The 26,360-nt window shown below is 33.6% G+C and overlaps 1 protein-coding gene across 3 annotated transcripts in view; it reads right to left on the bottom strand.

The window, feature by feature from the left end:
- Positions 1 to 26,360, bottom strand: part of NLGN4X (neuroligin 4 X-linked) — a 162,378-nt gene that overhangs the window by 58,259 nt on the left and 77,759 nt on the right. For 2 of the 3 annotated variants that reach the window (XM_019007861.1, XM_015638619.3), the window contains 2 exons: positions 12,558 to 12,617; positions 8,887 to 9,039 (listed from right to left, as the gene is read on the bottom strand). In XM_019007861.1, coding sequence (XP_018863406.1) covers positions 8,887 to 9,039; positions 12,558 to 12,617 — 213 coding nt within the window. The remainder of the gene's footprint in view (positions 1 to 8,886; positions 9,040 to 12,557; positions 12,618 to 26,360) is intronic. The other variant, XM_015638624.3, reaches the window with a different exon arrangement.

Genomic DNA, 26,360 nt, shown 5'->3' with positions numbered 1-26,360 from the left:
GCTGAAAGTATAAAGGCATGAAATGTTTCTCATGATTAATTAGTCTCAACGTGGTACTTGGTTGTGGGCTAGACAATCTCTGTAAATCAAAGTATTATTTGTTACTTTCTTATTTGATGAAATATCTTCTGATAGGAACTCAGCTAGTCATTAAAGATGAGATTATAACAGACATAATGCATTTAGGTACCTACTTGCTAACAAAATGTGGAAACATTTTCAAGGAGCACAAATATTTACAATCAACTTGTAAATACATGGAACACAAGTGAAATGTGAAAAAACATATATAATCATAAAAATCATAAAAATAATATTTCAACTGTTTCAAAAATAGTCACACAGCTGATTAAATGTTCAACATTGATTTAATATTTCTAGAAGAAAAGAAAACATAAATTTATTCTTTATGCTTACAGAAATTGGTTTTGTTTTTTACATGTCTAAGATCTGACTTTATGCAAATTAAGATTGTATGAGTGATGAAACTTAGGTACCTTCTGGTTTTATTCTTGTCTCTTAAATTCTTCTGAAGTATTTATTTATTTTACCTTTTCTCAGATCCCAAAGTGAGGGGTACTTAGTTTAAGGAAACATACATAATACAATCCACAGATGGTGTGAAAATGGGGAGAAGAAAAGGAAAATTCTTAAATCATTTTGTCCTTTTCACTTTTTCAACGGTAATTTTATTACATCCAGTACTGTTATGCTTTCTCCTAATCAATGTGAGCTTTAAATGAACAAGTGCTATCACAGGAGACTTGGCACTAATGAAAGCCAAAAGGACACATTATTTTGGTTTCCTAAATGGAAACCATAATTTTCAATTAGAAAGCAGAAATGAAAAGATGAAAATGGATGGCCTTTCTCAGCTGCTAACCTTTACCTGCAGATATCTATTGAAGAATGTACTTAACATCCATCCGGAAAAGCTTTATTCGTTCAATATTCTCAGATATTTTACAGAAGCTTCTGGAGATACTAAAGCAAAAAAAAAAAGATCCATCTGTTCTAAAATGGAAACTCCAAAACCACACTGGAAGCATTTTTTTAGCTCTTTATGCTGCATATATGAATATATACTGTGTGAATAGGTATTGTAAAGCAGTAAAGGTATTTTGATCCTCTAGTGTCTGCCAGGCTCCAATTACAAGGAATTACATGGGTGGTATAAAACAATTCATGAAAAAAAGCATTTGTTTTGTGCTATCCTTCCAAGAGCTGGTGCAATCATTTTAACTCTTTTAAACACTGCAAGATGCTCCCCTATCTCCTTGTGAGCAATATGACATTTACCTCACACACACTCTTGCCATTCTGATTATGTTAACAAACTCGTTTCCAAGGGTTGGTTAGATTAAGTTACACTTTTTTCTTTTTTTCCCTTTAATTTTGTATAAAATATTATCCCCTAAAAATGATAGATTTAACATACATTTCTTTTAGCTAGCCAGAATCTTCATAATAGTATTGAAAGCATGTCTCTCACAGTATCTTTCTGGAGTACATGTCCAGCACACAGCTGGGTAAACACATAATGCATTGGGTTAGTAGCAAGCTCACAGATCACACCCAAAGGGTCTTTTTACACTGTCCTGTAGCATTTTTTCTTGTTTTACTATGTAGACTATGATAATTTTTATTTTTTTATAAGACCATGTTCTACTGTCTTAGTCAACTGAGTCAATCCATGAAGCCTGGAGAAAGTGTTTTTTGTTGCATTTAGGTAAAAGAAACTCTGACAAAAGTTTCTTGCTAAATCCCACTTTTAACAATTACATTTCAACAATCAATATACCTCATTTTAGAAGCTCTATGACTGTACACACAGCTTCTGATTACACTGTAATTTAAGTATTTGTTGTTTCTGATATTTGAAATGGAAGAGTCTAAATCAAATGGTATATGGATAGAGCTGACAAACTGCATTTGCACAAATATAATTTCTGTGACTGTAAAAATAGAATTAAAATATGAGGAAAATATAAGTTTTACCAAACACAAAAAATAAAAAAAAATAAAAAAAAATTAAAGATCATATTTTCAGTGTTTACCAAAATATGTCAGTAGTAGTGAGATTAATAGGCATCATTTTGGGAATTTAGGAATTACACTGAACTAGAAAATCAGCTTTGAAAACTGACATTAGCTAACAAATTGTTAGCCAACAGAGAAGAATCATGAGGGACCAAACCAGCCAGGAAATCAGCATGAAGCTTAGAGATATAAATGAGGCAATGTAGAGCAGTTTGTATTGTCTTCAATACAAAAGTCACAATAAGCTTAATGAATCTAAATAAACCTCCATCCTGTGTAAGCATGAAATTGATTTAGTTAGCACACTCCAGTTCCTAGGTCATTCCCATATTTTGTTACCTCTGGCCTTTTCTACCAGAAGACCACCTTTAGGTTTCCTGTACACAGAGGGAACAGATATCAAAATTTAAAATACAGAGTATTTTATACCATTGGAGATAAAGTTCAACATCTTTTAGAGCAGTACACAGGACTCTAGCTCATGGGGTCATATACTGCTTGCTTTATTTGATTACAGCAGAATAGAATAGAATAGAATAGAATAGAATAGAATAGAATAGAATAGAATAGAATAGAATATTACAACATACACTTTGTCAGTGTTGTAACTTGCACAACAGGTACTCAGTGAAATAGAACAAGCTAAGGTTTTCACTGACTTGAATAGAATAGAATAGAATATTACAACATACACTTTGTCAGTGTTGTAACTTGCACAACAGGTACTCAGTGAAATAGAACAAGCTAAGGTTTTCACTGACTTGAAAATGTAAGAAGCTTCCTGTAATCTTGATTTATATTGCACTGTCTAATATGATTACTTAGAGAGATTATAATTGCATGTGGATATAATTTCAGCTAAAAGGAAGTCCAGCCTTTTCAGACAGAGTGCTTAAAATGGATGCCTATTGCCAAAAAGGCAGATAGATGAGAGATATTCTATTCTTATCTGCATGATTTAGAATTCTAAGAGGAAGAAAATGTTAAATTGCAAGGGGTCTCGGAAATGCTAAGTCAATTTTACAATTCTGAGGTCTTTGTATGTTGCATTTTACTGCAGTATATGTTTCATTTAGCACTGCCTTCCAAAACACCTCATTAATATTTCTAGAATTCACTTCAGGTATTGGTTTTCTTGTTTTTATGTAATAACATTCTGGCTTCCAAATGCCCTATTCATACTTCTAGAAATCATCTCTGGTTTTGTCTTTAACAGGTCACACAAGAACAGTCTACTTTAAATACGGCAGCTTTTTTGAAGATTGCTTAAGCTTTTTTTCTTGAAAATGTGTAACACTGTGATGGAATTTAACTGCCTAAAGAAATATTATAGACTTTTATTTTGTTGCTTTGAGATTTTGTTTTGGTTTTGGATTTTTTTAGGGGTTTTTTTTTTTTTTTAGGGAATGTGAGTTGTCAGGTTTACTTTCTGGTGTTATACAATCTTACAGAGATTCAGCATATTGAAATCTCACCATGACACAGATGATTCAGGTCATGTCTCTGTAAAACAATACTAAACATAAATCCCTCTTTTGTATTTTTCCTGCCAACATAATCCTGAAAAAGGCACTAAAAGAGTGTTTATAGCTGTGCTAGAAAGATGTTGCTACTTCTAAAAGCATATCCACAAAGACTAACAATGTAGATAATAAAAGAGGAATTGAGCAGTTATCTAGATTGTATGAGTCAGGTCATTCAAACCATTCCATTTTTGTAACACTAGAACATATTTTTAATTAGGATATCTATTTTTCTTTCCACTCTCATACATTTCTATTATTTTTGTTAAATAACTCTCTAAATAGATTTGGAATTTTGAACATTCAACTCAGTTTTTGAAAAACTTATATGTTAAATGAAAAAATTACACAATGCTCAAAGCATGTAGTGAGGGGTGGGGACCATCATGGGATTTAGTACTTCTGTGTTCTACAGTATTGAATTTTTCAATACACAGGAGACTGCCTCGCAATGGGACAATTTAACAGCTTCCTCTAGCTCCTGTAGCATCTTTAATCATCGCTGTTGTATGAGTAAAAACAGAAACTGCCTAGCTGTCAAAGGCAGGATCCTCAAAAGCCTTGAAATACACAAGTAATTCAACTCAACACCACAGCACTCATCAAATAGTGCCCACTACAATAAGTAGAAGGAAAATGTAAATATTTTTATTTTATTGTACCAGAAGTATCCTATCCATGGAATACCTTTTGATAAATGCAACTTAAAGGGAAATTTAATTTAAGGGAATTTACTTAAAGGGAAAATATAGCCTTCTAAATAACAACAACCCATATTATTGCTGCATGCATTCTTGGGGATGTAGAAATTAGAGGAAATTCTAGAACTCAAAGAAAAGAGAGAGATAATTAAAAAGCTGGAAAGTCTTGGGCCCATCTGTCTGCTCTTTTGTCATGGTGCTACTTAGAGGGTGAGATGAGGAAATTATTCCCAGAGCATCCGTGCAGTCCTCTAAGACAGGGAGTATTTTGGAGTTACAAATAAATATTGATCAGTGCACAATCTAAAGACATATTTTATGCAAGAAGAAAAGATAGAGATGAAAATTCTCTATGATTCAATTAAAATGTTTTATAACCCTGAATGTCATGATGTTACAGCTACATTTAAAAAAGTCTTTTTCTGACTCAGATTTTTGTCTTTTCATTTACTCTAGATCAGAATTTTCCATTTCTTGGTTGTAGCAATACTTTGGGGAAGTGGAACCAGGGACATATATCCTAGGAAGAAGATAAAGATGCTGTCCAGATGTTTAGGCATGGGATCAGAAAAGCTAAGGCACTGAATTTGGCAAGGAATAAGACTGACTAGAAGGGCTTTTACAGACATGTTGCTCAGAAAAGGAAGAGGTACTTCCCACAATAAATAACAAAAGAAAACTATTGAAAAATTCTATGGAGAAGTTTGAGGTACTAAAACATTTTTTTTTGTTCCTCAAGTTTCACTGGTAATCTCTCTTTCTACATCTGTCAAATCTCCTAATTTTCAGGCAGAGATTGGGAGAATTAAGTCTCCACCATTGCAGTAGATCAGTTTTCAGAACACCTGAGGAATCTGAGCCTACAGAAGTTCATGGGACCCTATAAAAAGGTCTTGAGGGAAATAAAAGATGTAGACACTAAGGCAATTTTCACCATATTTGAAAAGCCAGAGAATCAGAGGAAGGCCCCAGTGACTGAGGACATATCACATCTATTTTTAAAAAGATACTTAGGAGGACCCTGGGAAGTACTGACTAGTCAGCTTCCTCTCCACTCCAAATAAGATCCTTCTGGAAGTTATACTGAAGCACATGCAGGACAGAAATGTGACTAGAGACAGCATTATGCCTTTGCCAAGGGCAAATCATGTCTGGCTAATCTACACTAATAAGAGGCCACGTACAATAATGTGACTCCATCAGTAGCAAGCAAAGAGCAATCTGTGTTATCTGCCTAGATGTTATGTCTGCCTGGATGTTTTTAAGAAATTTGATAAGATCCCACATAACATTCTGGACAATAAATTGAAGAAATACGAGTTTTATGGATGGACCACTGGATGAATAAAGAACTGGCTGAATAGCCATGTACTCAAAAGTTGCAGTCAACAACTAAATACCCAAGTGGAAGGTAATAACCAATGGTGTCTCTTCAAGGTTCATAGTTCATAGTACAATTTAATACCTTCATTAAGGACATCAACAGTGGGATTAAGTGCACCATCAGGAAGTGTGTGGACATCACAAAGATGAGTACTGCTCCTGATGTACTAGAGGGAAGGGATGACATGCTTTTTGACTTTGAGAGGCTTGAAAAGAAGACCGGTGGGAACCTCAAGAAAATCAACGAAGCCAAGTGCAAGGACCTGTACCAGCACCGGAAGAAACCTCAGTATTTTACAGACTGGGGATAAATGAGAGGGCTTGGGGATAATGGTGGATGAAAATACTGGACAAGAGACAGAAACATGCACTTGCAGCCCAGAAAGCTAACCACGTCCTGGGCTGCATCAAAAGCATTGTTGATGGAGGTGTTCCTGTCCTTATATTCTGGTCTTGTAGGACCCCACCTGGAGTGCTGTATCCAGCTCTGGGGTCCCCAGCATAAGAAAGCCACGGATCTGTTAAGGTAGGTCCAGAGGAAGGCCACAAAAATGGTCGGAAAAGCTGAAATGGGACTGTCCTACCTGGAGAAGAAAATGCTCCCAGGAGACCTTACTGAGGCCTTGCAATATACAGAGGTTATTTACAAGAAAGATGGAGAAAATTTTAACCAGGCCTACAGTGGCAGGGCAGGGGGCAAAAGAAATTTTTTGTTATGAGGTTGGGAGACACTGGAACAGGTTGCCTAGACAAGTTGTGGATGCCTCATCATTGGAGTTGTTCAAGGTCAGGTTGGATGGACCTTTGAGCAACCTGATGCAACAGCTGTCCCTTCCCATGACATCAGGGTTGGATTGGATGGCCTTGGAAGGTCTCTTTCAACCCAACCCATTTTTTGGTTCTATGATTGGCTGTCTAAGCTCATCCAGTGGCTATCTATGTGGTACTAATACTTTTTCTATGTAGTGCTATTAATGACACACTATAGACTGAAAGTAATTTTATGTGCTTCAAGAACAGTACTAACATTTAGAGAGTATGAGATCCAGTATTCATGTCCATTTGTGAGAATTTTCCAGAGGAATTTAGCATTTCCCCTGTGATCAATTCAGTGTATAATCCCTCATTACAGGGTGAGATAACAGTGATAGAATTACACATCTCTGTGATTAACAAGAGGTTTTTATCTGACTTTGTGTATGTACTTACAAATCAACCACCACTGACACCAGATTAATGGAAATTTGTCCTTCAGTAACCCATACTAGAAGAAATGGATACAAATATTGTTGATATTCAAACTGTATGTTATAATAATGACGCTACTTTTTTAACTCTTATGAATAGTCATGTCTGTTTTCCACATGGTTGTTTTTCTGAAGAAATTTGTGTTTTCTTTATATTTTTTTTAACTTATGAAGGAAGTCAAAAATATATGGAATATCTTCCAATGTCCAGAGAGAACCTAATGAGTTTTCAAGGATCACATTTACATTTTACCCAGGAAGAAAAAATGTAAATATATTCATAAAACTGAATTCCTCCAATTTTTAAGAGTTTACATATTTTCTGAATATCTTCTGTTTTACTAAGTCAAACATAGACTTTTATAATAAAGAATGAGTTCCATACTCTTAAAAGTTACACTTTGAGAAGCAATATTTAATGTCACTGTAATCCATTTAAAATCCTGACAACTATTACTTTCCTGTTTCTCATATAAATGCCCATTTTGTGTCTTTTTTCCCGAATGCCACAATTTAAAAAAATAGCATTTTGACTCTTACTTGTATTTTGGTTTTTTTCAATATAAATACATTAAATAGGAGCTCACCAATGCAAATATTGCAGTTTTCCCTTTAGATTTATAAATTACAGAGGGACAATGAAACATTTTTAACCACTTATAGTTGCTTACACTCATCTGTATCCTTTAACAATATTAGTTTTAAGAAACCAAGAGAAAACCTTTTAAAGAGATGCATTAAATAATTTTTTTTACAGGTAAATAACTACTACCAATATTCTGGGTATACATGTTGTTTGACAACCAAAACAACAATTTATTTTCTCGTGTCTTCAGTTCTTCAGTTCCTCTTATTTGTCTTGGTTTTTTTGTTTTGTTTTGTTTTGTTTTGTTTTGTTTTGTTTTGTTTGGATGTTTCTGAGTACCAAGACTGCATGCATAAATATACCAAGATATATTTTTATATTTCTGGCTTTACATTTAAATCTGTTTCCATCATGGAAAAAAATACTCTTTTGTATTTAATGAATACTCAAAATCAGGGACAAGAAAAAAAAACTCTCAGTAGTTTGATGAACTATAAAGTTGTTGAAACACATGAACAACTTGAACAGATAACTCAGCAAAAGAAGTCTTCTGTGCTCCAAAACAGTACATGCGATGAACATAGATCATTTTTTTATGATGCTATTAATAAAAACAAGTTCAAAAATCCTTGTAAAAAGAGATACAAACAAAATTACAGTACTTTTCCCTGTGTATCTAAAATGCCAGAAATATGAGCATTTGAACATTCTGTATGCTATTCTATACAAACCATAGATAGCATAGCTTTTTAACTAAGATAACAAATATTTCTAATGTCTTCCATTTTCTCCCATTTTTTAGATTTTATTTTTCTATGGAAAAGCACAATCTAAATAAAGAAATAAACCTTATTTTGGACAAAGGTTTGGTACATGCTATGTACCATGATTATGGACTTTCTTATATTTTTGAAGATAATGTCACTGTACACCTTAAAACCTTGTGATTGACTATTACCCGCAACACAAATTCCATCAGTGTATATGGCCTTTCATTTTTTGTATGTATCTCTAAAAACCAATTTGCACACAAAAATAATACATACAGATAAACAGTAACACTTTTCTTCTTCTTGTCATTACCAACTGCTTTAAAAATGAGTGCTCATTCTTGATTGACTTTCTTATTTGCTTTTTTTTAAGACATGGAAATTTTTTAAGCAAAAGATACAAGTTCCCAAAACATTATGCGTTTCCAGTCATTTCTCTCCAAGGTGAAGGCCGTTGTCAAAAATAATGTAGTTTAGCCCAGTGTCCATAAAATATGGACAGAATTCAAAATCCATCATTGAGATTGTTCTGTTTTAAAATCATAACTGAGCCAAATATCCATGATTGATCAGTGGAAAAATTCAGCAATCAAATACTTGTATGCAAGTATTTCTATGAAGTAAAGAGTCACTTACCTAAAACCCCCAGCCTGTAATTGATAGTGACAACAATGACATTTCCATAACTTGCAAGAATGCTGCCATCAATCATATTTCCAGTACCCTCCATGTAAGATCCACCATGGATGTAGACCATAACGGGTTTCTTGCTGTTCTGATCATGAATGTCTGAAAAAGTTCAAGTAAGGAAAACACAATAAAGTAATAAAAACATAAGGAAAATAGCATTATCAATTTTTCATAATGATAAAACAGTTTTCATTATTTCTTACGTTTTCAATGTCACCACCACTATACCCACTAGCTTATACATTCAGGATCATCCAACAAGCCTAATATTTATAATTTAAAATTTAAAATTTAAAATACTATTTCTTCTAAAATCATCTCATAACACTTCAAATGCATTCAGTATTACAAGAAAATTGATTTTAATAAAAATATCTTAAAGCTGAAAAAAACAAATTATGAAGTTTTTTTAGAATTTTTTTTTAGAATTTTTTAGAATTTATTTTTAGAATGTTTGGATTCAAATGTATACCAATTTAGAAATATCTGTGCATCTAATAACAAAATTATAGTAATGATCCATGCTTTCCCATTTCTCATGAGAAATTTCTAATTATTGAAATTATATTCCCAATAGTTCAGTAAGAGATAACATCACAAAGTCTATCTGTTTTGGGAGAAGAAAATATAGTAGACTGTACCTTCTTTTAAACAGCTTAGGACTTAACAAACAGAGAGGATTTATGTGAATTCATGGACAAGATTTTTTGTATTTAAATCAAATTATGTCTTTTGTGTTTCACTTTTCCTGGTCTGGTAGCAGCTAAGCCTCAAAGAACAGCCTTCAGTTAAAGGTATTGCTGATATTTTGTATATGTAGAAAATTCCTGACTACTTTTAAAAAGGTAAACAGCTGGGTCTTTATCTCTAAAAGAAAGTTAAATGAAATTGATATTACACATTTTATAGTGAGTTATAAAGATGTGCTAATCAGTTATTGGGCCATATTTGAGACTAGATTAATCTGAAAAGTTAGGCTCTTGATGCCCTTGATAATTCAGAATACCTAAATCTGGAACTTCTCTTCTCTACAAAAACAGTGTGAAGAGAGGTAAGCTCCTGCATAGAGGGCAATTCAGAAAGCTGACATTAGATATACAAATCTTTTACAAATAATTCAGTGTATCTGCATGGAATCAGAGTGCTTCTTTCAAGTATATAGCACAACACACAAGGACAAGGAGAGACTCTGATTATTCAACCAGGTTTTTAAAAAATCTTTTGGATAGGCATATATTGAAGAGTGGAGAAAGAAAAAGCTGAGCTAAACATCTACAGGTGAGGGATCTGGGTTTGAAACCTTTCCAAACATTTTTCCTCCCCTCAGGCTTGTTAGGAAATATTGAGACAAAAAATGTGATCAGCAACGAGGTACCAGATAGTGTTTTTATATATGTGGAACTAGTTAGAGCATACTTAAAGGTAAATTTTGACTATCATATTCCTGTGTCTCACTTTTGCTTTAGTCATGTGTATGACACTACCTTAAATACCACAAATTTCCAGCTGAGTTCAGGAATGTCCAGGCTGCAATGCTCACCTGTCTACTTGTCAGAGTTTATGGCTTGTCATTGATTCTGCCTCCTTTCTACAAAAAGATACATCCTTACATGTATTTTAAATGTTTTACTTGAGCAGCAGAACTAAAGTTTTTGTGATAAGATCTTTTTAATTGTTGTGACTATAAGAGTGGTATAGCAATTAAACAGATAATTTAAAGCAAGGAGATACATTCTAGTGGATTTATTTGTGGTTTTTTAATTGTCAGCATTTTCAGCAAAGTACATAAAAGTGCTTCTTCTCTGAAGGCACTGCTAAGCTCTCAAAAAACCTGAAAGAAGCAATTATTTAACAGAATTATTTGTGCTGCTGAATTGCCTTCCCCTTCTCTCCCAAAGTCTCATGACATGATTTTTTGTATTTAATCTTTTCTTATTACCTAGTTCTACCTCAGGGTAGAATCTTTCACTGATGAAGTTAATAGAAGGTTTCCCCTTCACCTTCAATGGGACCATTATTATCTTCAACATAAAGAAATTATTTTTATGCTTTATATGCTTAGATCTAAAGTGGATACCCTTGCTAATCATGAAATCCTAACATTTTATAAATTTTAAAAAAGGCCAAATAATAATGTGTTCATAATCCAGTATTTATTTTTAAAGCAATTTTGGGTTTGCTTGTTATTTGCCCTTTACTTTAAACATAACTTAAGAATTTGGTATAGAAATCATAACACCATCATTTTAAAAATCTTACTTTGCACAGAAATAGGAAGGTGATAATCAGAAAATAACAGAGTAATTTTAATAGTGTGCTCTGCACAATATCTCTGTGTTGTAAGAAAAAGTGTAATTCAGAAGTGAAGGTGGTGTAGTAGAGTTCAACCAGTGTGAATCAAAAAGACCTGAGGTTTTTATTACGGTATTTTACATACAGCCAGAGTAGCTACAATAGATCTGAACTCCCAGGAAAAGGGGTGATAGTGTCCTCACTGCAGTGTGTATGGTTCTAAGGGTAATAGAGATGATATATCCTTCAAAGTAATTTGAAATTTTTTCAGGTGGGAGAAAACAGCAATAAAAAGGACGTGGAATAGCACTTTGGATTGGCCAAGCATGAGAGGATTAATAAACATGTTGCTTTGAAGCCAGATCAATAAACTACCCAGGGCTTTTTATTTTCTCATTTAATTTGAAAATGGGTTTTTTCTTAATTTGGTAAATACATATAAACTGACGGTGTAAATTTAATGTAAAGGACGGGTGAGAATAGAGGAAGATTTCATGACTTCTTTCTATTTTGGTGTATTCTAAATAGATTTCCTGCATCAAGGCAAGAAAAAAAAGTGTTTTCATCTAAAACTTTGTTGGGGTACTTCACTGTCAACTTTTAGCATTTCCTTTCAGGAAGCCCAATCCAACTTTGAAAGAAGTCAATGAAAATGATTGTTACTGATTTCAGTGGGAACACGGTCAGTCAGAATGAAAGTGTTTCAGAGGCTAGCTGATTACAGAAAAACAAACAATAAAGCAACATCAACAGCTTCCTTTATTTGTGTGTCCTGAAATAAACCACATCCTGTGAGAAAAAAAATAAATAAGTAAATAAAAATAGCAAAGACAAAGTACAATTCAACTGCATCAATGTACAGCATGTGCACTGGGGAAACAGTGGAAGTGAAAGGAAAGATATATGTGAATTTTTTCATGAATTTCAAACAAATCAATATACAATATGTGTAGGAGGGAAAAGAGCACATGCATGTTTTTAAATTCCATTTTCTCAACCTAAGAAAGAATAGAGGGGAAAAAAAAATGTGGTTTCAAATAACGTTTATGTTACTTCACACATATTTAGGAATAAACTTTACACCTATGTCACGGAGGAACTGCAGTCATCTATATGCTAATTCAGATTTTAAAAAGAAAAACAATCAAAGGAAATTCTAAAGAAGAAAATAAAGAAGCACACTGATGTGAGCTTCTGCAAATAAAGGACTAAAAATCATGTTGAAATAACAGCAATAATAATAACAATAATCATTCTTATTATAACAAAAATTGAAAAGTTTATGTTCATGCATCAGGGTCAGGCTTTGAAAAAACAAAAAATACCTTCATCTTCACCACGATCATTACTGGTTATATCATCTGCGCTTTTCTTTGTGTTGGCTCCTGGGATCATATTGAGGAGGAGAATAAAGGGAAAAAAGAGAATTCAAAACCAGCAGGTTCTCAAAAATAAAAAACCACTAGCACAAAAAATGTAACAAAAATGTCAAAATCTGTTACATTTGAAATTGAAAAACAAAAAAGATGCAAACTGCACATAAACATAAAATGTCAAGAAGAACAAATTGAAAATATTTGAAAAAATGTATCATATTCAGTGGCAATGCAGTACTTTAGTTAAAAGTGATTTCTTCAAAAAAAAACAAATGATTGTGCTATTAAAAAAGAATAATATAAACCAAAAAAAGTATGTTAAAAATCATCAAATTATGTTTTTACATAAGAAATGCGATTTTTTTTTATTCTGTTCTGTAACCTTGAGGAAATAATACCTTCAGTTACTTTCTTCAATGACTTAATATTTTATTCATCCTCATTAAAATTAATTTAAAAATATCCACAACCTGAATTTTGGATGGAATTAATGCAAACAAAATTTTCATTTGAGTTTTATACAACTTGACTGGACCAAGACAAACCATAAAGACCTCCTTAGAATTTATTTTTGCTTCCCATATGAGCAAAAAAGATATTTAAAACAAAACTGTAAACAAAACTGAAGCAGAGTTGAGTTGACCTCAGACATGAAACTGGTCCAAAACCAGCCTTGGTTCAAAATATACCACATTTCATGCTCTTTAGAAAAACCTAGATATTAACTGAAAAAATTTACTTACCATGATAAAGAACTTGCATTTCTTTATTAGAAGATTCAGTAAAGAATATTAGAAGATTCAGTAACGAATATTTTAATTTGCATTCAATATGATTTCTAAAAATACTTTTGAGGCGTTCACATGCACACACACATACAGGCGTGCACACACACAGAAGCATTTATGCTCCTACATGTCATAATAGCCTGTGCTTATGGGAGCAGAGGAAATAAATATAGTTTTCACCATTCCCATCCTTGAGCAATACTTCTGTTTTCTGACTAAAAAAATAAAAATACACCAAGCTATCCTTGCACACAGCCTTATACTGTGCATATTCCCATAGCAAGTAGCCCTCTGTAATGTAAATAGTTACTTGATACGGAGTGAAAATAGGAATGGGAAACTCAGTTTATAATTTAGCTGAGAAATTAACATGGTTACTAAAGAGATAAAATCATCTAAGCATGCTAATCATTATTTTGCTGAATTTTATTTTGAAGTGCCTTTTCAGGACATGCTGAAAAAGAACAGCATACTTTAACTTGTTTGCATATGAAGTCTAAATTTGTCACAGATACATCATATTTAAAAAAACATTATTTACTCCTTTTATTTTCCTGAGTATATTTTACTGTTTAACTATTATTATACCCCTCAAAATCCAAGGTTTCAATTAAATCATAGTCCATGATTGTAAGACAGAATGTCTTTGTTATTACTGAAGTATTAACATTTTTTAATACATATGGTTCTGTGATCAGTGTAGTACTTTGTCTTCCAGATACACATTTTCTACCTGCATTTTCTAAAAGCACTGCCACTATGTATGCAATGACAATGTGAAAAGCAGTGACCAATACTCTATCTCCATGTACAGTCTCCATCTTCAGTGCTGTTGTACAAAAGATATTGTTCATGCAGTTCTTCAGTGGATTCATTATATATATCCAGTACATAATTAAGTAGGTAAAATATCTCTGTCAATGAAATATAGATGTTCTCTAATCTCTAATTTCTTTCAGAAGTAATAGATACAGGCTCATAAGCTCAGTCATCATCCATGTTTTGTCCTTTTATTCAATATTGTTCCAAATTACTTATAGCCCAGTGAAGGTTGAATACTTTCTCAGGTGATACACAAGCAAAGTTAGTTTTGTATTTAAATAAACTAAGTACTCAACCTTGCACTTAAACTATTTTTGATTCATGTAAAATATTTAGGAGAAATAGTTATTTATAGGCAATGAATACATATAGACACAAGTTTGAATGTGCATAACAAATTTCAATACTAGTTTCCCCAGGGAGGTAGTCTTTTAATTGTTTGATGAAAAATATGATTATCATATGGCAAATATAGAATCAACTACCACATATTTTTTTATTCCTATGAATTAAAAATATCAAAATCACTGTGATCTGGTATATGCAGTACCTGTAGACAAAAAAATTGTGTATACAATTATTAGGACTTTAATCCCTATTTCAAGTATTTTGAGTGAAAGTAGTTGTGTCCCAAAACATTTTAGTTTGGGTATTATCTCACCCCAAAATCATCAATACACATATCAATAACATACAGCAAGGATTTTCTCCTTAATGTGCTTCCCAATGAAATGAGCATAGGATTTGAGGTGCAGCCTCACCAGTGCTGAGTACAGGGGGACCATCTCTGCCCTGGATACTATTTCTGATAGAAATCATATGGGTAATACTGTTAGTGTGAAAGAGTCTGAGGAGAACAGACATTATTGCTGGAATTATTTCAGTAGCTCCAAAACCACCTAAAATACTCAGGAGCATTGCTTAGAAAAATTATATGAATCTTTCAAAAATATAAACTTCCAGAAACATACTATCTCACCCAGAGAGCAAAAATTTGAATTTTCCAACTATGTTAGGTTTTTTTATTAAAAATGTCAATTCATTTGTCCTTAAACTTTTAAAAAAAGATGGTAATCCCTGTCATAAGATAAAAAAAAGTTGCTATGCCTCTAAGGTTAGTTTAAGGTTGCATTAATCTAGGAGACTGAACGGAATTATGATTCAGAAACTCCCATTGCTGAGAAAAATTGCCTGCCTGTAACAGCTGATTGTCCCACAGATCAACATATCGCTTGCTTCGGGGCTTCTTGTGTGAGTGTTCACAGCTGGGGCAATTTTTTCCCCATATTTCATATTCTCCTTATTCCAAATCACGAGAGCAGCAATTTTAACCTTCAGTTCCCATATATCAAGTAAATATCATCACTGTATTATAGGATTTGGCCCTTCTGCAGACTAAGAACTGTTTACTCATTCATCCCACATGAAACATGGATAGTAAATTTCAACAGCAACCCAGGATCCAGTAGTAGTAGTAGTAGTAGTAGTAGTAGTAGTAGTAATGATCTAGTGCATTAAAGACTGAATTTCCTGAGTATCTCTATAAACTAGACTGGTGTTTGACCAGAGATCTTGGTTTTTAAAGTTTGTGTTTCATTTTTCATGATACTGAAAAGTAACAGAGAAAAATGTTTCAAAATGTAAATAGGATGGGATGGGATATTTTTTTTTCCCCCAGATGGTCAAGGCTGGGAACTATTGAAATACGTATCTTAAATACGTCATAGATAGCATACCTCTACTGAAGAATACGTTTGTAAAAAGATTCATGTTTTAGAAAAATATCTTAATGACAATTACTAGAAAAAGATGTTACTTTGTAATGCAAATATTAAAGGCCAGGTGACCTCTTTCCTTTTGTCCTACTATTCCACTCACTGCTGAGTGAGAAGAGGATGGTGCAATGTATTATTGAACTTTGTCAAACCTCTTTTGCAAAGGGTTTTCATCTGCCAGAAACTGCTTCTTTTTCATATATATACACATGGATAAGCTGTTTTGAAAAAAGCTCAATATGGTCGTAACAAAGGAGGGTTTCATGTGGGCTACTTTTTTCCTCGCTAAGAAGCACTGCAAGCAATGCAGCTGTAAACATTAAGTCAGCAAACATCTCTAAAAGGTTTTGATTTTGAAACACTGATCCATGTGTTAATAAAGTATTAAAAAGTAGTTGATTTCATTTATCTATGGAGGCACAGTCATCTTGTATTCCCAGATTTGTTCTCAATGCCATGCACAATTCTATCAAAAATGAAGTCACCCTGCTGTAATCATGTCACCTGGCTCATATTTCCTTTCTATAATGAATAAAAATCTCTTTCAGAAACAGATTTTCTTGTTTTGTAAGTTGTCCCAGTTGTATTGACAATTTATGCTACATCTTCCTCCATTCAAATAATATCAATCACATATGTAATATAGGCAGGTCCCATGCATGCAATTTACCAGGCTTGCATATTAGATATTCACTCTGAAGCCTCTAAAGCAGAAAAAAATGCTCTAATGGCAGAAAAAATCATCCACAACTGCTTAAGCTGATTCCATTTCTTTGCATTTTATATGCAATTGCTCCATCTGTCACATAGTATACCTTTTGACCCCATTTAAATTTGGAAAAGGTCTCAGTTTTCAGAAATCACACATCATATTATTAGTTGTATGACCTCTCAGTTTCACATAGCACACGCTTAACCTTCTGGAAATTTCCAGCTCAAACCAGATTAATACAGGATTTAATAGTCATTCTCTCAGTAATATGTCTTGTTTATAAAGCCATTTCAATAGAACTTTAAAGCTCTTGTTTTCCACTCCCATGAAAACTATTATAATTTTACAATCAGGTCAAGTCAACAGTTCATTAGAGTCTCAAGACAGCATTCGAAAAGCAAAATTTCCTTTCAGCATTTCTCCTAAGGCTTGTGGAATAACTCTGCTTTAAGTCTCACCAAGTGTGCAAGACTTGAATCATTTCATGTCCAGAAATAGGGGACCATAATGGGGCTGTTTGCCTGTCATAACACTGTACACAGCTCATCCCTGTGTCCAAGGCTCTACAGCTACCTTTATAGTTGCAACAAGAAATTCTAATTTGGCAGCTGAAGAAAGATCAAATGAGGCATTTGACATTTCAAATAGAGTGGAGGAAAATGATTGTTTAGAATTTCCGCTTGATAAGTAATGTAGAAGTTGACTGTGGATCCCCTATGTTAGAAAATATCACCAGGGCAGGCAATATAATTATATACCTGTTTGGAAGGCTGTTCATTTAATCAAAGAAAGAAAAATATATTCTTATTTCCTAGATTTAAGTAACTATTATTCTAACTCTTTACTGGATAATGGCATCATGTGTGGGTGTTTAGTTTTGTTTTAATTCCTATATTGTCACTGAATAGTAGAAAACACACGATTAAAATAGCCATTATTCTAATGCCATTAATAACAATAAAACAAAACCATTTGGGTTGCAAGTGTAAAGCAGAAACATTAAACTAAGGAACATGCAACATCATTGAATTCATGCTCTTAATCACACCAGCTGCAGCACACACAAAAAAATTATTTGGATTCCAGAGAAAACACATAGATGTTGTTGTATATCCAAAAAATGTTCCTTTTCAAGAAAAGAAAATTAAAGGACAATTTTGTGTGATATCCATAATTGGATGGACTGTAAAGAAAAATCAGCTGAAATCCCTATAGTTTTGTGTTCCATGCATTAGCAAGGATTAAATCAAAAGGAAAATGCTATTTTGCAAGCATTTTCAAATCTTTTCAGAGAGCCAATAAAAAATCTATTGAAAAAGAATCATTCTGAAGTTGAAAAAGAGGTTGCATAAAAAATATGGGATTTTTATATTACCTCAATTCTGTACTCAATATTGCCTATAGGTTTCAGTTACATGATTACACAAATTGCTTGCATCTTTCTGGGCATTCACTGTTCCATGTACAATGAAAGTGGGACGGTACTGTACAAATGGCAGTATGCTGAATACTGTTCCTACCAAGTAAAGAGAGAAATAATGAGTACTCCACTCCCTAAATTATGTGCTTCCCACAAGATGTTTTCCTGGACAACAGTAAGGGCATTCAATCAGTCCATCACTCATTTTCCCATGTTTTAAATGAGGTTCTATTTCTCAACAAGTTAATTCAGGGCAATGGACTATATGAATTGTCACAGAGAGTGTGTCCCCTATATTTCTACAGAAGACTACAAGTACTTCTCAGAAGTAGGGATGTTGTGAATACAATTCACTATAATTTAATAAGAGTTATTATATCTGTGATTGATATGGGAGTTCCTTTCCTTATAAGTTTATTCCACACTGGTATGCTGATATGGATTCAATGAAGAAATTATAGTATCTAGAAATTCCGAGGTAGGGAAAATCTTTAGACTATCTCTATAGATAATATGTATTTTGATTACTAGTTAGAACCAAAATGAGCTTACAAAAAAGAGCAACAGTTATTACTCAGGAGAGGTGTTGTTACATGAAATTTTGGCTGGTCTACATGCTGATTATACTATCCTCTGTTAAACAACTGATAATAGATCTTATTCCATGTAAGATATAAAAGAAAAAAATTTAAGTTATGTAACTAGGAGAATTAAGTTTCTTTCTCTTTTGTCATAATTTTCACTATACTTCAGGGTTTTCCTATATACTTCATTTTGGAAAGTGAGCAATGTATTTTAATAAGATTGTTAAAAACAGGTCTGTGATGAAGATAAACAGTGAAACTTATACTGTACACTTGTTTAGGCTACTGAAGGATACACACGTAAATGTTATTTCCCTGTCTGAAATTATTTGTATTTACTTAAATTGTATTTATTCATCCTGGAAAATAATTTATTAAAAGAATAAATTTTATATTTTGATCCCTGTAAATTCATTTTGGCACACTTTTTACCTCTTAAAACTGCTTTGAATAAAAATTACCAAGAAGAATAATTTTTAAAGCCATTGAATTAACAATTGCCATATTTTTTTCATTCATATTAGTATTAGTAAAATTATTATTATTTCAGAGGTGTCATAACTAAAATAGAAATGAGGTAGCCACATAAATTCACCAATAGTTTTTATAAGGGTTTCTTTTCATGCAAGTTATACCATAACTAGAGCTTACCATGTTCTAAATATAGTACATTGCTTTGACAAAACAATCCATAATGGCCCAAAAGAAAGAGGACATTGTGAAGCCTATCCTTTCAGTGACCTCCAACAGATAAGTGTGGCTCTTGCACTACCAATGTAACTGAATTTGTTTTATTTGATGGAAAACTGGACTAAGCCTGCAATGCTTACTGATTCAATAACAAAATACTAATTAAAACCATAAAACTATTGTATAGTTAAATTAATTCCGAAAAAAAACATGTATTTTTCTGTGCAAGCATCAGCTGAAACACTGTCAGTATGAAAGCATAGCAGTGACCTCAAACAGCTGACATTTCTGTGCTGAAGTGATGCGCTTGTGAAAGAAAAGCTGTGTCCTAGTTTCAGCTGTGTTAGAATTAATTTTCTTCCTAGTAACTTGTACAGTGTGGTATTTTGAATTTAGTATGAGATTTATGCTGATAACACACTGATGTTTTAGTTGTTACTGAGTAATGCTTGTCATAAGTCAAGGACTTTTCAGTTTCCCATGCTCTGCTGGTGCACAAAAAGGCGGAGGAGCATGGCCATATACTGGTAGGATCTAAAAATCCCATTGCAAAGTTTGTTCAGAGTATATTGATACTGACAAGTCAGTAAAGGACAAAAGTTGATGACAATTAGCTGCAGACTGGAAAAAGATTGTTGGCATGAGTATTCTACAATTAAGTCGCCAATAATTAGAAGATAATTCAACATTTATTTATAGTCAAAATTCCCAAGCCTAGATGCAACTCCATTCTAGTTAATGTAAACAAGTAGAATTTGCAGAAAGAATTCAATAATGTTGACTTAATACTACCTATAACTAAAGGGTGATTCCTTTCAAATACACTTAAGAGAAATAAGTACCTATGTGCCATTTAAAATGACTGTGAATGAACCTTCTCTTCAGACAACTGAACACCACAAGCACACACTCTGCATTTAATAAGGGCTGGTAAAGTTGTTTGTGCAAATTCTCCCTTTGGACATTTGTAGGCGCCACTGGAAGCTGTGAACTGAATAATCAACTCTTAAAAATACATCTAATTATTTGATGAAGCTATTTAATTCCTCATTTTGAAGACCAGTTCAATTTGTGGTTGCCTTTAGAGAATTCAGGAAGAAATTGTGTTTGCTATGTCAGTGGATCCTGTGAAACTATAATTTTATTCCATTGTGATAGATGATAGTTAGGCACCATATTTTGATGTTTATTAGATCTTTGACTCTAGTTTTTATTTGGAAATCTTGGGAGTGTTAATTACAGGTAAAGAGAAGGTCCATATGAGACATCCAATCAAAATAAAAACTTTTGTGGGTTTTGGGTTTTTTGTTTGTCTTGTTAGTTTGGTTTGGTTTTAGCATATAGCCATATTTTCAGGTTATTTTCTCTACTACATTTAATGACATCTTCATCTACACACAAAGATGTATTAAATGTTAATGGAATTAATTATACCATACCAACTAAACAATTAGAATACTGAATAACTAAAATGCTAATAAAAAGAGTATAAATTTAAAAGATGGAATAAAATATACTATAGCTATTTCTGGGAAAACCAGATCTAAGTTGTATATGATGAAAAGCTTTACAATGGGAAATATGAATATTTAATTATTCTAATACTTCCCAAAATAGTATGGGCATATAAAAGCTTTTTCCTATAATAGAATAACAGATGTGTAGGAAATAAGACAGAACCTTGAATATAAAGTTCATATAAATATTTTATTCATTATTACTCAGTACTGAAAATGTATATGACTTTTCAAAACAGAAATTAGTGTCCTTATCCCAAACAACTGGCAATACCTTTTTATTATCAACTTGGTAAGATTATTCTGTTTTCACAGAAAAATATAAGGGAAGAGGGACGAGGAAAGGGAAAGCATAGACAAAACCTGCAGCATTCTGTATTATTTACAGTTTAACTGCTTCCAAGCATTAGTTTTGGGCATATTATGAATCTGCGATATTTTATCTACAATATTGAAGCAGAATGCTGACCATTTTGATTCATACATGCTATAGAATTATTAATTGTATTAAGCTATCCTCAAAACTGATGGTCAGAATTGTGATTTTGAACTCAAAATTCAGTAACACAGCACTGAGCTCACTAGTATCTGATCCATCTAAACTCCATTATTTGAAAATATCAGTTGATTTTGAATAATTTGTGGATTATATGTATATCTGTGCTGGAGGAAAAATCTTTCATCTAATGAACAAACTGGATGAGAACTCATATCTCATTTTGGCTTTCCATTTTGCAATGTTCCAAGCATAATTCACATTTTGTACTCTTGCTTTACTAGAATTTAGAAAGGAATAACAGTGGCTTATCAATTATAATTATCTGACAGAAGTAGGAAATTAGAAGCAAGTAATAAAAAGCTCTTTTTGATGTAAATACTACATGTCATGTGCCATTTGATAGAATAGAATAGAATGATATAATATCAATATTGTATAATATGATTTACTATTCCATCTGAAGAAAGGCAAGTTAAATTTTGCATTTCATAAGAATTATATACGAACTACGTGGAATTAGATGTTAAATATTACAGCTTATGTATGCAAGTACTTCTGAGAAATTGAATTCCAACCATCTTTGACTAAATGTAAGTAGTTCTTGTGAAAATGAACAGGTCAAGTTTTTATTCTTTTTGACTTATTTAAGCAATATTATTGTAGATGTCCTGATGTTATTTGTTGTCATATGCACCTTCTAGTCCTACAGCAAAAAAAAAAAAAAAAAAATAGGTCTGAATTTGTATTCAGCTGTAGAAGAGAGCTCAATGTTTCCTTTTCTCAATCAGTGTAATTTACAATTTAAAACACCTACCATCTATTTGAGGAAATTAACTATAATTGGCAGTTTTGCTCAGGAAAATAAGCCACAGAGCCTGAGTCTGTTGGAGGTCACTGACAAAGTTGTCTGAAGGTAAAATTGGCACAACATCAAAATTATACCTGCATGTATGCTATTGTTATTCTGTCAGTCATACTGGGACTGAAATACACAAACAAAGCAGAAATACTGGCACCACAGCCAACTTTCCTACCACTAATGGCAACAAGAAGAAGGTATCACATGTAAAAACACAGCAAAAACAGATTGCTGTGATCAAACCTGTCAGGGTTTCTTCCTGGCACTAACCAAACCTCCTGTCCAAGCTCAAAGCCTCCTGACAAAAACCATGTAGTGTAGCAGATGAACTTACCCTATGCCTTTAAACTCTCCTCTCCCCCGTAAAGAACACTCACAAAGAACACTTCTGCCAACTGTTTTACTCCTGAGGCATAATTTGAAAGGAACAAAAGCACCAGGTGAAAGGTGATTTTTGCAGTAGTTGTTGCTCAGCTGGACAGCTGCCAAAAGGCAAGTTCCATTAGTTCCACTGTATGCGTATGTGGTTGTACATGTGTGCCTGTGTGACATTTGCCAAGTTCTCACACTCTTTCTAGGCTTTCATGCCTGGATCCTTTAGCAACAAAGGAAAAGTCTGACAACATCCTTTGCGCTGTTTCACTTTCCAGCCATCACTGTGGGTCATTTCATACTTCTTACCAGTAATCCCTGATAAAATTTGCCATAGAAAGTGGAGAAAGGAAAATAAATTCATCAGTACATTATGCCTGACAAATCCAGTGGTCTTCGATGATTATTATGGGATAAGAGAAAAACTATGGATGTCATCTATCTCTGCTTCTGAAAGGTCTTTGGTATGGTTCCCTACAGCAATCTTGCTGATAAACTGGGGAGATAAACATTTGGTGGAAGGGCTATTTAGATGGATTAGGAATTGACTCCATGGCTGCTAACAAAATAAGTCAATAGCTCAATGTCCAAGCGGAAACCAGTAACCAGTGGTCCCTCAAGGGTCTGTATTAGAACCAATACTATCTAATATCTCTATCAATGACACAGTGGGATTGAGTGCACCATCAGCAAGTCTGAGGACAGCACCAAGGTGCATTGTATGGCTGACACATGGAAGAGAAGGAAGGGCTGGCTGCCAGACAGAGAGACCTTGGCAGACTTGAACAGTCAGCCAAGGGTGATCCTCATGAAATTCAACAAGGCCAAGTGCAAGGTCCTGCACCTGGGTCTGGACATTCCAGTATCAATAGAGACTGCTGATGAATGGATTGAGAACAGCCCTGCAGATTAGGATTTTCGAATACTGGTGGATAAAAGAATTGGACACGAGATGTCAGTATGGGCTTGCAGCCCAGAAAGCCAATCAAAATCTTGGCTGCATAAAAGAGAGCATGTTCACCATTACTGAAGGCTGTGGTTTTATTTTGCATGTTTTCTAAAACCTATGACACATTACATCTGGAACAAGTTTAATAATTCTCACAAATATTCTTACAAATTATTACAAATCTATGATGGGACATTCTGCAAAATTGCATAAAAAGTTCAGTGAAAACAACTTTCTACATTTTAGCATTTCAAAATAAACTCTTGCTGTCATCCATATTTTAACTCTGGTGATATAATTTTCCTCGTGATCAAAGTGCACTGCCCTTCTCTGTCCCATATTGACTTTACAACATTTCATTTTAGTATCTCATTTCACAGGTCTCTACATAAATTTCCCTTGGAAGCTTATTACAGATTTTTGTAAAAAGCAGCAATTCCAGTAACAACTCTTAATTTGTGATTCAGACTCTTGCCTTTGAAAGTAGATTTCAAATTCATTAATATCAGCAGTATGGTACAAATAAGTTCATTAAAGTAATTGATAATGTTCCCTCTCTCAAGAGTAGCTCTCAGATATTCACACCAAGAAACCCACATCATCTGACAAATTATCTTCTTCCAACTCTTCCTTCTTCCTTAACCACTCTTTTTTGCATCCTCCGACACCATTCTTTCTCTTCACAGTAGTTAAACTTTCTAAAGTGATATTCTTATCTTTTCCTTACAAGACTTTGATTCTTCTTTTCCCTCAGCTTTGTGTTATAATATTTTAATTTGTCCATCAGCTTTACCTTAGAATCATGCTTAACTACCCATAATATGTACTTTACTACCTCTGTGTTTTGGTTGGGGTAGAGATAATTTTCTTTCCAGTGGCTTGCACGGGTTAAGTTTTGGATTTGTGCTGGAAACAGTGCTGGTAACTCAGGGATGTTTGAGCTATTGCTGAGCAGAACTTGCACAGATTCAAGCTCTTTTCTGCTTCTCATCCCACCCTACTCCACCAGCATGGGGGATGGGGAGGCATAAGGAGCTGGGAGGGGACACAGCCAGGGACAGAAGACCCCAACTGACCCAAGGGATATCGCACACCATATCGCTTCATGCTCAGCATATAAAGCAGGGTATGAAGGAGGAAGGCAAAGGGATGTTCAGTGGTGCCATTTGTCTTCCAAAGTCACTGTTACACGTGATAGATCCTGGCTTCCCTGGAGATGGCTGAGCAACTGCACGTGGGAAGCAGTGAGTGAATCCCTTGTTTGTATTTGTCTGTGTGCACAGCTTTTGCTTTTTCTATTAAACTGTCTTCATTTCAACCCATGAATTTTCTCACTTTTACCCTTTTGTTACAATCCTCCATCCCACTGGCAGAGGAATGAGGGAGCATGTGAGTGAGACAACTGGGGTTTACCATGACAATACCCTAGAATATCAAAATTAATTCAATCTCATGCTCTCTTCAGTTATTCCCCACCTTTCATCATTCAGTAATTATTGAATGCTATTTCAGTTTTTCTGTCTTAATTCTTGTTTATATCACCTTGTTCTACTCTCTTTTTCTTCTCTAGGTATCTAGTTTTACAAGAAGCAACAAGACAATATGCATTTTTCTTAGAATAGTCAGGAATTAAAGATGCACTAATGAGAGTTAAATAAGCCATATTTTGCTGAACTGAACTGTCAGAAGAATAATTACTACCACCTATATCCTTAGATGCATTAATTATAAACCAGTGTGTCATTTGCAAAAAGGGGTTGAGAATATTGATCTGCCAGTGAAATGTTTCAGTGTCTAATTAAAATGATTTACTATGAGAGATTAGTAGGAACATATAAAATACATATTAAAATCAAATAAAAAAGTTACTGTAACCTAAGGAAAACAGTCATTAGAAGCATCATAGATTATTTATATACATACACAGATAATAAGATGTAGCTCTTTCTTTTCTCTCTTTTCTTTGTTTAAAGAACAAGCATCACTCCATGATCCGCTAGAAATCCTTACTAAAAAACAAAACTTATCTGGGTTTTCAAAAAACACACTTCTTAAACCTTTTTCCATGAGATACTGAGACTACAATTATTCATAGAGAAAGAGGTGAAGTAATGTCATGGATTAAAAAAAGGCTACACAGGGTATGTTGTATTGTAACCAGAGGTCAATTTTCAATCTAGAAAAAGATTAATGGTCTAGTGAAATATTCTGTATATTAACCTGATGTTGTTTAATATTCTGTTAATGATCTCGAAAAGAGGACAAATTACCATATTGTACAATGTGCCAGGCACAGAGACTACATGAGCAAGGCTAGAAAGAAAATGAGTATCTTCAAAGACCTAGTTTAGAAAGCTAGAGAAATGAGGGCGCTGTATTTTTTAAACTTAAGGAGCTATGTTTTTTAACTTAAGTTGCATGAACATCTACATGCCTGTGAAATATGAGCTATTGACTCTGCAGTCTGTGGACATAAGCAATGTCTGCCCCAGTCTGAGACAATTTCAAACAAGGTGCATTTCTTCCTCTTTTTTTCTTTCTGAATAAAAAAGTAAACAGCACAGAGCTGGACATACTTCTAAAGTAATATGTTTAAAAACCAATAGTCATGCACAGTGGAAGCAATTACTGGAGCCAGATACATGATTGTTAGATTTTGAATTATCCATAACTTCCAAAGAAAAATGCTTGGGCATTACTCTAGTCATATTGATGAGAACCTTAAAAATAAATTGCCAAAGTCAACACTCAGAATATTTAAGCAC

The sequence above is a fragment of the Parus major genome, chromosome 1 (genome assembly GCF_001522545.3).
Source record: "Parus major isolate Abel chromosome 1, Parus_major1.1, whole genome shotgun sequence".
In the NCBI taxonomy this organism is placed as follows: domain Eukaryota; kingdom Metazoa; phylum Chordata; class Aves; order Passeriformes; family Paridae; genus Parus; species Parus major.
Note: the sequence above shows the minus strand (reverse complement) of the source record. Positions and strands in the feature narration are given on the sequence as shown.